General features: G+C 43.0%; 2 protein-coding genes across 12 annotated transcripts in view; one reads left to right on the top strand and one right to left on the bottom strand.

Moving 5' to 3' along the window:
• The window catches only part of LOC137420630 (inositol hexakisphosphate and diphosphoinositol-pentakisphosphate kinase 2), a 196,018-nt gene that overhangs the window by 135,061 nt on the left and 49,722 nt on the right, over window positions 1-11,235 (top strand). The gene's annotated exons all lie outside the window — the stretch shown is intronic.
• On the bottom strand, window positions 4,727-6,938 carry LOC144890743 (uncharacterized). Its single transcript, XM_078772476.1, has 2 exons — window positions 6,881-6,938; window positions 4,727-6,640 (listed from the first exon to the last, which is right to left on the bottom strand). Exon 2 carries the CDS (start codon window positions 5,938-5,940, stop codon window positions 5,014-5,016), a length of 927 nt encoding a protein of 308 aa, XP_078628602.1. The 5' UTR covers window positions 5,941-6,640; window positions 6,881-6,938; the 3' UTR covers window positions 4,727-5,013.

Genomic DNA, 11,235 nt, shown 5'->3' with positions numbered 1-11,235 from the left:
TTTACAGACTTGGCATTTAATATGGAATTTTTTTTGTGGGGGTGAACTTACTTTTCAAGATGTCTTAGAACCAAAAGTTCATTGGAATTATGTTGAAATTATTCTAGATTTCGTTAATGTGACCTTTAAAAGAAACAAAAACCACATTTGACATTTCGAAACAAATAAATTGATCCTTGAAAGTGATGTAAACTGATATCGAACTCAATTCATGGACAGTACTGTGTTAAACTTCTGCACATTTTCCAGAAGTATCTCTTTATTTTGCAAATTAGCCCAATTTTTTTTAACAAAAAAAAAAGTTATATTACGACTGGGATTACGGACAGTAAAATTACAGTTCAGTACTTCGTGTAACCCCCACGAGCATTCAGGAGAGCACGTACACGTTGAGGCATGCTGTTCACGAGATTTGCCAAGGTTTGGACAGGAATCGCTTGCCATGCAGTGACAATAGCCTGCTGCAATTCACGCACAGAGGTCGGCTGCTGGTCCAAGTGGTCGATTTGACGCGTTAATTCTGCCCACAAGTTCTCTATCGGATTCATATCCGGAGACATGGCAGGCCACTCCATATGCTCTACACCACGGTCAGCCAGAAACTGTTGGATCATGCGAGCACGATGTGGCCGTGCATTATCATCTTGGAAGACAAAGTTTCCTCGAAAGGCTGCACGAGCAAATGGAAGCAATGTTTCTTCCAGAATGGCCCTGTACTTGAACTGGTTCAGGTTTCCATTCAGAACAACCATGTCAGTTTTGCCCCCTGCATGAAAAGCAGCCCAAATGGTCACCCCACAACCTCCAGCTTGGACTCTTGGCACTATACAATCTTTGTTGTAGGCTTCATGCACTTGTCTGCACACACGGACGCGGCCATCTTGACGATAGACCAGATATATAGACTCCTCACTGAAGATCACGTGATTCCAGTGTCCTGGCTGCCATTGACGGTGCTCTCTGGCCCACTGCAATCGGCGCTGGCGTTGTTGTCTGGTCAGGTGTGGCTTTCTCAGGGGACGCCTGGCACGATAGCCTGCTTGAACCAGTCGTTGGTTGACTAGCCTTCTGGTTACAGGCACATTTGTCAGTTGCTGCCACTCAGCCCGAAGCCGATTAGCTGACTTGGTACGGCCATTGCGGACTAACCGGTGCAGCTGGCGATCATCCCTCCTTGTGGTTCTGCGGGGACGTCCTGGCCTCGGTATTGGAGTAGGGACACCTCTCTGAGCATTTCGTTTCAGGATCTTTGACACCTGACCTTCAGTGATGCCATACTGCCGAGCAATAGCACGCTGTTTCATGCCGTAATTTCGTAAAGCCACCACTCCATGACAAACAGCATTGTCGAGTTGACGGACCATCTCCAGAGGAAGCGGCAATAACTTTTGGAGACGTGCAGCAGTTGTTTTCCACTAATACAGAATGCAACAACCCTGTACTACTGTGTTCAAAAAGTATCCGACCTTTATTTTTTGTGCGTAAAAAAAAAGAAGCTAGGGAGGCGTTGATTGGTGCACGTATGTAGGTGATCCTAATGCGCACGCGTGAATTTTTTCCCACCTGCAGAAGCTGTCATTCAACGGCAGACCGTCGATGAGTGAGGACATGTAAGCGAGCGCCGTCGGATTTTCGTTTTTGACAAAATGACGGAAAAACTTGAACAACGCTACTGCATCAAATTTTGTGTTTTTTGGCCTCGGGGATGTTGGATGCTTCCATTGTGATGACTGCAACTTGGTTTCTGGGTCGTACCCATAAACCCAGGACTCATCGCCAGTGATCACTGTGTTGAGGAAGCTGGGATCACTGTTCACAGTCTCCAGCATGTCCTGTGCGATCTCCAAACGGAGTTGCTTCTGCTCAATCGTTAGCAGCTTTGGTACGAACTTCGCTGAGATTCTCCTGAAGCCCAAATACCCCTTCATAATGGAATGAACGGTGTTGAATCTTGCGGATCGTTTCCACTTGGGAATCGCCAAGCTTTACACAAAATTTGATGCAGTAGCGTTGTTCAAGTTTTTCCGTCATTTTGTCAAAAACGAAAATCCGACGGCGCTCGCTTACATGTCCTCACTCATCGGCGGTCTGCCGTCGAATGACAGCTTCTGCAGGTGGGAAAAAATTCACGCGTGCGCATTAGGATCGCCTACATACGTGCACCAATCAACGCCTCCCTCGCTTCTTTTTTTTACGCACGAAAAATAAAGGTCGGATACTTTTTGAACACACTACGTATACTCGACTGTGAAGTCAATCATAAAATGCATCTGTCCGTACATTTTGCCACGCCACCTGTGATATAATCCTATTGTTGACTTCTTTCTGCGACAGACAATCAGTGACATGGTTCTTTTAACAAATAAATCACCAAAGTGTAAAAGAAACTCACCAGATTGATATACTGAGTGAAGAAAGTAAACCCAAGTCAAGAAAAAAATATATATTTTATATTAAATGCCAAGTCTGTAGTTGGGTAAGCTTTGAGGCCTGGTGTGCTTTGTCATGTGAGTTTTTCATCACTGCCTGGATGCATGAGTCACACGTTTTTTCGTTTACCTTTACACTCCTTACACAGTATCCTGCCAAATTGTACAGGCTATCACGCTCAGCTTGGCCAAGTTCGGATACCCCTTCTTCGTCGACTGAGAAGTGGATGCTTTCAATGTTCGGTTCAGAAGGGACCCTCACATCTTGGTCGAGGAAGTCAGCGAGAAATTCTCCATCATCCTGTTGGTAACTACCTGTTCGCTTGAGACTGAGGAACTGTGCAGTGCTGATCAGTTTGAGTGCATACTTGAACTCCATTGGAGATGGTACTGGTTTCCTCAAGCGCACGACGGAGAACAGATTTTCCAGGCAATCCTGCGTCAGCCTGGATGTCAGCAGGAATTTGTACCCAGCATCCAGTAACTCTTCCGCTATTTCGAGCACAGATGTTGTAGACAGGACAACCCCTGTCTGGATTGGTTTCCAGTCTCCGTGTCCAATTTTGACACCTTTGAATAGGCAGATCACAGTACGAAGACAGGTGACGGCCTCCTTGTACTTTTCTTCGTTGAGCCTGCTCAGTGCTAGTACTGGATGACGACTAGTCACCACCTCCAACCATTTGCCTATGAGCTCGATGAACCATGCAGTGGTTAGGTAGCTCTCGTCACGCTTCTCTCTTTCCACCAGATATCTCAGTGCACTACTAATGTCACGGCTCAGTACGCGTGTTGCATTCCCTACTTTCATTTTGTCAAAATGAGTAGGGGTCAGAGCTGCCTTTGTAAGCTTTGGCGCAAGCTTCAAGTCCAGGTCATCTTGATAGTCAACAAGGTCTTTCAGAGACTCGATGTTTACATCATGCGATTTCAGCCCATGCTCCCTGACAAGACTGTCTGGCAACGTGAAGGTTTTGCCGTTCACGAGCGAAGCTTTAATGTTCTTGAAAACATGAGGAACATCGGCTAAAAAGTAGAGCCACTTATCACTTGCTTGAGGATGAGGAATTCTACTGACAGTCTTGCAGTGCTTACTGCAAACAACTCCAAAGCTCCTCCACATAGCACGATTTGCACTACCCATGTCATTAGTAACAGCTGCTACATGTAAACCAATGTTGTAGGCCCGTTGAATGATGTCCAAGACGATGTCATGAAAAACAGTGCCATCTGTGGAGCTGCCAGTAAAGTGGTAGGCAACTGTTTGCTTCCAGCGACTTGTGATGCCACCCAACATGAAAACAAGTGCGTGATCTGCGTTACCAGAGTGTTCAGGAAGAGTTATATTCCCTAGCAAATCACCACTGCCTAGACCGAATTCTACTTTTGACGTCAACGACATTTCGTCAAGAGTAAGGCAACATGTACGCTCCTCTTCTTGCATACCTTTCACTTTTATTTGAAGAAAGTCAAATACCTGTGCCAAGACACCTGGCTCAAAGGGCACATTCTCCATCCTTCTTTGTAGTGTCCTCTCTTGGGAGAGGGAAGTTCTGCTCAAGGAGAAGCTTGTAGCCTGAAGCACCACATCCAAATCTCAACTGAAGAGCTTTTTTCACAGTACTTGAAGTCCATTTACATCCTCTTATTCCACCTCTTGACAAGCTTTGAAGCTGGTCCTTCCCAAAGATTCTGGAGATTTTTGCTTCCTGTTTTACTTTTGCTTTAACAATTGCTTTGTACTTCTTTCTAGTTTGATGGAGCTCAGCTTTCAGTCCCTTGATTCGATCCCGCATCTTTGTCTGGCGTTTTGGTGTTCTGCAACTTCCACACGGCGCTGTGGTGTCTTCAGCTTCAGAGGCAGTGTCTTCACCTGCAAGAAAAGAAAGGGGGGTGGGGAGAACAATCAGGAAGGATAATAGGCTATGATGATTACATGATTACATTAAAAGACGAAATTAGAGATAATAAAAAGTATTACACCATATTAGGCGAGCGGTGTAGGGTGCTTTTGGGTCGAGTACCCCTCCCCATCTTAGAACAAAACACAACCTATTTTTTCTTCAAGGGGATGTCTGGGGAGTTAGAAAATCATGGTTGTGAATATGAAAGCATTGCACATCACTCCGAGAATCACATTTACATATATATATATATAATAGGTGCTGATGTCGATGCCGAGAGCCGATTTGACATGACAGGTTTTTTGCCTCTATAGGCATCAATATTGATGCTATATGCACAAATGTGGTATTAAAATGTGCAGGAAGATAAGACACACTCAATAAAATAGGATTGAGGCTTAACAAATAACTTTTATTGCATAGAAATGACAAAATGTTGAAATTAAATGCTGCAAATTCACTTCGGTTTCATCGATAAAGTGGGACAAATACATTGTAATTTCAGAAATATTAGCTTCATAGTCATAAAGTTTATGTTCAAATTTCCCCTGTTCATTTGTGTATATCACATTATTAAGCAAAATGTTAATATCAATGATACTGATAATTATATTGTCTAAATCTAACGTCACCCCCCTAATATTTTACCAACATCCAGAAATCGCAGTAGTATATACATGTCATTCTGATGATGCTCCTCTGTGGAACAGTATGGCTGCCATGGCATGAGTAGTTGACTTTCCATCCAAAGTTGCTTCATTTTGGTCAAAGTTATCAATGGCGCCGTCGATGATAGGATAATCATCAATGACCCTCAGGTTTTGGAGTCTTTTGGGTATGTAAACATCCTCTGATCTACTTGTCTGATCAATGGCAGCAGATGTGAGGAAATGCCGTACTTCGTCGTATGATACACAGTGACCCAGTGAATGAAGTAAGTCAATGATGTTCTTAGTTCCAAATTCGTGATGTACTTTTAAGGCTAGGTCCAGGGTTTTTGCTGTGTACACATTTTGGTTCTGTGATATTATGTCATGACATATGGCGATCGTTTTCAGGTTGCTCTTTGAAACACCCTCGTTGCTACAGCTAGTTATATTCGTGTATGACTTCTCACTGAAGCACCACTGAATGAAGTCATACATAGCATCTGGAATGAATTTGGCATACTGCTCAATGTTTGTGTCTTCAGCTGGTGCATAGACACCAGTTGCATGCTTGATGTCAGCCATGTGCTTCCTCAGTATGCCAGCAGCAGTGTGCAAGATAGGGTTTTCATTCACTGGTTCTGCTTGTGCTGTAGAAACCAGTTCTTCATAGTCATCATCATCGTTTGCATCTTGCAGAGCAGTGGCCTTTTTTAGTGCATCACCCAAGGTCACAGAAGAGGAGCACACGATGTCAGTACAACATAATGTAACACAGACCAACTGATCACTGTAATGTTTGGTTAATCGTTCCTTCAATTTCCAGGCGGTGTACTGCTGCGCATTACAGGCACCCAATTCAACTAAATAGTTGATGAGCTGTGCTTTCAAACTGGCAAGGGTTGTCACAGTCTTTTTTTTTGGAGAGGACAGTTTGGTCCAAATGAATTTTAAGTTCATCAAAGGCTACATCATGTAATGTAACTGCTGCTGACTCTCCTGACTTGTTTTGCGCAGCAGCTATGTTGAGGTCTGTTATATAATGTCCATAGCATAATCGGTGGTATTTGGCATCATAGGCAAACAAATCTGAATACAAGAGCATTCGCATATGAATGGTGTCGTCTTTTCTTTTGTGGGCCGCTGCAAGAACCTTTTCTCTGGTGGTCTGTCCGATGCCTGTGGAAATTTGTGTAAGATTTTTTCTATTTGAAGTATTCCGTTTGCCACAAATGAAACAATCATTCCTGATGTCAAACCCGCTTGTTTCACTTCTCATGAGCCTTGAAGGTTCCGTAGAGATGGACTCCGACATACACGGTTGTTGTTCAGTATCGGTAGATTGGCATTTAGGCAAATTTGACTTGCTGGTGTAATTGGCACGACATGATTTATGGAAAGCCACTTTCAGATTCAGGCTTAAAATCTCTTGTTGCAAAGGCCAGAGTGCTTCATAAACATCATCTTGTCTCAGCTTACTTGCTTTTAGAATTGCATTCAAGCCATCAGCAGTTGGGTTCTTAACCACATGGTCCTTTTTCGGGTCAAGAGTTTTGGAGCATATGATACAATGGTCCGTATCGATTTTTCGACGTTTCACAGCTGGTGCTTCCAAATCCATGGTAGAAGGTTAGTGATGACCATTGTCAGAAAAGTCCATCTGGAAAGAAATATAGCAAACCAATTGTGCATTTTATGACTAAAGCATGACAGTTTCAGCATATAATCTACATACCCCAATGAAGGTTTAAGTCAACAGATTTTCAGTATTTTGCCTTAGTTTTCTTATTTCCCCCTTAAAACATGCCATTTTTAAAGTTATACATGTTCTTGGTACTCTTATGCATAATATTGCTACATTATTTCATTTAGAAAAAGTTTATATCTTTCAAAATCTTACCTTTTTCCTTGACCTCAGAGTTTTGTTTGTCCACATGGAGACAGTTGAAAGCTGAGAGGATTGTGTCATCAGTCACATGACATAAGGGGATGTCCCGAAGTTATTTATAGCTTTTACTTTCAAGTACCTGTAACTCTTTAAATAATGGTCAGACAGTTTAGGTATGTATTAGGCACTAATAGGAAATCATATATGGGGAATCATTTGCCACCATCAGATTTGACCTTGGAACAAGGGATCAAGGTCAAACTGTCAATGGAGCCTGCAATGCTGGGGTCAATGACCTCTCAAGGTCACCACAGGTCAGAAACAAATTGCCTCCATGTCTGAAATAAAACCTTGGGGTATGTAGATTATATGCTGAAACTGCCATGCACATAAAATGCACAATACCTTCCATATATGACCTTATCTGCCCCACTACTTGATGTTTTGGCGGTATTGCGATTTGTGAATTTCAATAAAATATTAGTGGGGTGACATTTGATTTTGACAGTATAATTATCAGTATTATTGATATTAACATTTTGGTTAATAATGTTAAATACACGAATGAACAGGGGAAATTTGAACATAAACTTTATGACTATGAAGCTAATATTTCTGAAATTACAATGTATTTGTCCCCATTTTATCGATGAAACCGAACTGAATTTGTAGCATTTAATTTCAACATTTTGTCATTTCTACCCAAGAAAAGTTATTTTTTAAGCCTTATTCCTATTTTATTGATTGTGTCTTATCTTCCTGCACATTTTAATACCATATTTGTGCATATAGCATCAATATTGACACCTATAAAGGCAAAAAACCTGTTACGTCAAATCGGCTCTTGGCGTCAACATCAGCACCTATTATATATATATGTAAATGTGATTCTCGGAGTGATGTGCAATGCTTTCATATTCACAACCATGATTTTCTAACTCCCCAGACATCCTCCTTGAAGAAAAAATAGGTTGTTTTTTGTTCTAAGATGGGGAGGGGTTAGACCCATTTTAAGGCCCCTTTTGAGATTTCACCATTAGCCTATATACCCTAGTACTCATAGTCTTTGACATATAAACATGAGCTGGCCATCCTAAATATTCTTTGAGTTACAGAGCAAAATTCATGACATCACAAATATGTCCCACTTCTCCCCGGTCTTTCCTATACAAACAGGGTTTGTGCGTTTTAACCTTTTTTTTCCAAAACAAAGGGTTTAAAACAAAATAAAGAAATACATGTATGTTGAAGTAATGAAATCATAAATAAATGGAAATTCTTGTTGCCCTTTTACATAATTTGAATATTTCAACAACAAAAAATAGATTTAAAATGAAAGTAAGGAGAGATTTTCCTTATCTCTCTTTTATTATCATGACAGGGGCAAACTGTTTAAATTTAAATTCATACATGCATTACAAAAAAGTCTTAAACATTAAACAAAATTGTAAAACAAGATACTTACAAGAACTTGACAATCTCTGAAGTTGTGGGTCAGCAGCATAGCTATGGTCTACAAGGAGAGATGTCTCATGTTTCTTGGGTGGACACATTTCTTTTGTAGGCTGGTCACGCTTTTTTGGAGACTTTCGTGACTTTGTGGTCTTTCGATGGCAAAAAATGGAAGGCACTGCAGAATTCTTCAGCTTCATTTTCTGATCAGCACGTCCACATTCAAACTGATGAGGATCAAAATGTGCCTGTTTATCAAGAAAGAAGAAGAAATAGAAAGAAATATGTATTCAAGATTGTCTAGGCTGCATCCCATTACAGGTTAATAATTCAATTTGTTAACCCGTTCTCTACGGGAACCGGGTGCTCCCTGTGTTAAAGGAATACAATACATGGGACTGAACAGTAACTTGACCTACCTCGCAAAGCTTTGAAGATGAAGCCGGCTTCCAGCCCACACGGCTGACTTTATTCTCCCATATTTTATGTCTATTGGGATCTGAAGGGAATCTGTACATTTTGAAACCCTTGTCATGTCTATTTGTGCATCCAAATGCACAACAACCTGGCATTTTCAGGGAACTAAGGCTTCCCTAGGTAGTCGAATCGATTGTATTTGCATAACACGTGAACGCGAGAAGTTAAGCGAACGCGAATTTGGCCCCAAAATGGCTCCCTGAGTCACGTGACCGTATTTTTCCGGATCGTCATGTCGTAACTCTCTGTATAAAGGGACTCTAAGGAAGGGCATCCCGCCATAAAACATTGCCTCAAAAAGGGAACCATGACGATTACAATAACATATGGGCAGGGTACAGCCCGAAGTACCCCGTGGGGGACCCCACTCCCTCTCGTCAAAATTCAAGGTGGGGGACCCGATCGAAGCAAGGGTGGAAATAACTCCATTTACGACGACGAAACGTCTTTGGGACATGGAATGTAGGGACAATGACAGGGAGATCAAGAGAATTGGTGGAAGTATTGGTCAGAAGAAGAGTGTGCATATGTTGTGTGCAGGACATGAGATGAGATGGAAGGGAAGTCGTGTGAGAATGGGGAAGGGTAGGCAGGGACAGAAATACAAGTTTGTGTGGCAAGGGTGCCCAAAAGGCGTGCATGGCGTTGGTGTCCTGTTTTCTGAGGAGTTTGTAGACAGTGTGGTGAGTGTGACAAGAGTGAGTGAAAGGTCGATGATGGTGAAAATGATGATTGGAAAGCTCTTGGTGAACGTCATCTCGGGATATGCTCTGCAGATCGGTCGGAGCGATGAAGAGAAGGACAAGTTCTGGTGTGCAATAGAGAAGCTGATGGAAAACATGAAAGATGAGGAAGTTGTTGTGGTAGGAGGAGACCTAAATGGACATGTGGGAAGGAGTATAGACGGTTTTGAGGGAGTTCATGGGGGTTATGGATATGGTGTGAGGCATGGAGAAGGTGAACGGATTTTGGAGTTTGCTGATGGAGCTGGTTTGTTGATTTGTAATACTCAGTTCCAGAAAGAGGAGAATAAGCTTGTTACGTACACGTCAGGTGGGTCGACGACAACCATTGACGACCTGATGGTGCGTAGGCGAGATAGGGGGCACCTCCGGGACACAAAGGTGATCCCTGGGGAGGAGGCTGTTTCACAGCACCACTTGGTTGTCTGCGACATAAGGGTGAAAGGTGCGAGGAGAGCTCGGCGGGTAAATACCAACCGAGAATGAAGGTGTGGAGGTTGAAAGAGGTGACAGTGAGGGAGGCATTAAAAGAGAGGCTGAGTAGGGAAGAGGATGATGTGGTTGAGCTTGAATGTGTTTGGATGTCATTGAAAGATAGTCTGTTGGAAGCCGTTGGTGAGGTATGTGGATGGACAAAAGGACCACCGAGGCACTCGGAAAAATGGTGGTGGGATGATGAAGTTGGAAAGAGGATTGACGAGAAGAGGAAGAAGTTCAAGGAGTGGCAGAAGGCGAAGGGTACGGGGGCAGAAGAGGCAGAGCATGAAACTAGAAGGCAGCCAAGAAGGCTGCAAAGAAAGAGGTAGCAAAGGCGCAGGAGGCATGTAGGAAAATGTTCGGAGAACGCTTGGATTCGGAAGAGGGTCAGAGAGCGTTATTCAGGATTGCAAAGCAGATAGCGAAAGAGAGGTGCGATGTGATGGGGGTGAGTTGCTTGAAGGATGAAGTGGGACAAATCGTTGTGGACCCAGATGGAATTAAAGGAAGATGGAAGAGATATATGGAAATGCTGTTGAATGCAGAGAATGAATGGGATGGCAACATAGAGAGCAACCCAGTTTTAGGACCAGCCGAGAAGATAACTGAGAAGGACGTTGAGGAAGTGATAAAAGCAATGAAGAGTAGAAAAGCGGGAGGGCCAACGGCAGTTGTGGGAGATATGTTGAAGGCAGCGGGAAGTTGGGGTGTGAAGAGAACGACAGAGATCTGTAATCTGGTGGTGACAGAAGGCCGCATTCCAGTGGATTGGGAACTGAGTACCCTCGTCCCTCTATACAAGGGGAAAGGTGACCCTCTGGACTGTGGCTTGTATCGAGCGATAAAGTTATTGGAGCATGGAATGAAGGTATTGGAAAGGGTGTTCGAGAGGAAGATCAGGAAGAAAGTGTAGATCGACGAAATGCAGTTTGGATTTATGCCAGGAAGAGGAACGACACATGCACTTTTTATTGGAAGGCATTTGCAGGAGAAATACATGGAGAAGAGGAAGAAGTTGTTTCTTGGTGTTGTTGATTTGGAGAAAGCATTCGACAGGGTTCCACGTGAAGTCGTGACCTGGGCATTGAGGAAGTTAGGAGTGGAGGAATGGTTAATCAGAGTAGTGATGGTAATGTACGAAAGAGCGCGCACAGTTGTAAGGACGAAGGATGGGAACAGTGGTGAATTTGAGGTGAAGGTGGGAGTGCATCAGGGGTC

Source organism: Myxine glutinosa, chromosome 2 (assembly GCF_964187855.1).
Source record: "Myxine glutinosa chromosome 2, kmMyxGlut1.1, whole genome shotgun sequence".
NCBI lineage: Eukaryota > Metazoa > Chordata > Myxini > Myxiniformes > Myxinidae > Myxine > Myxine glutinosa.
The sequence above is the reverse complement of the archived record's forward strand: the minus strand, read 5'-3'. Positions and strand labels throughout refer to the sequence as shown.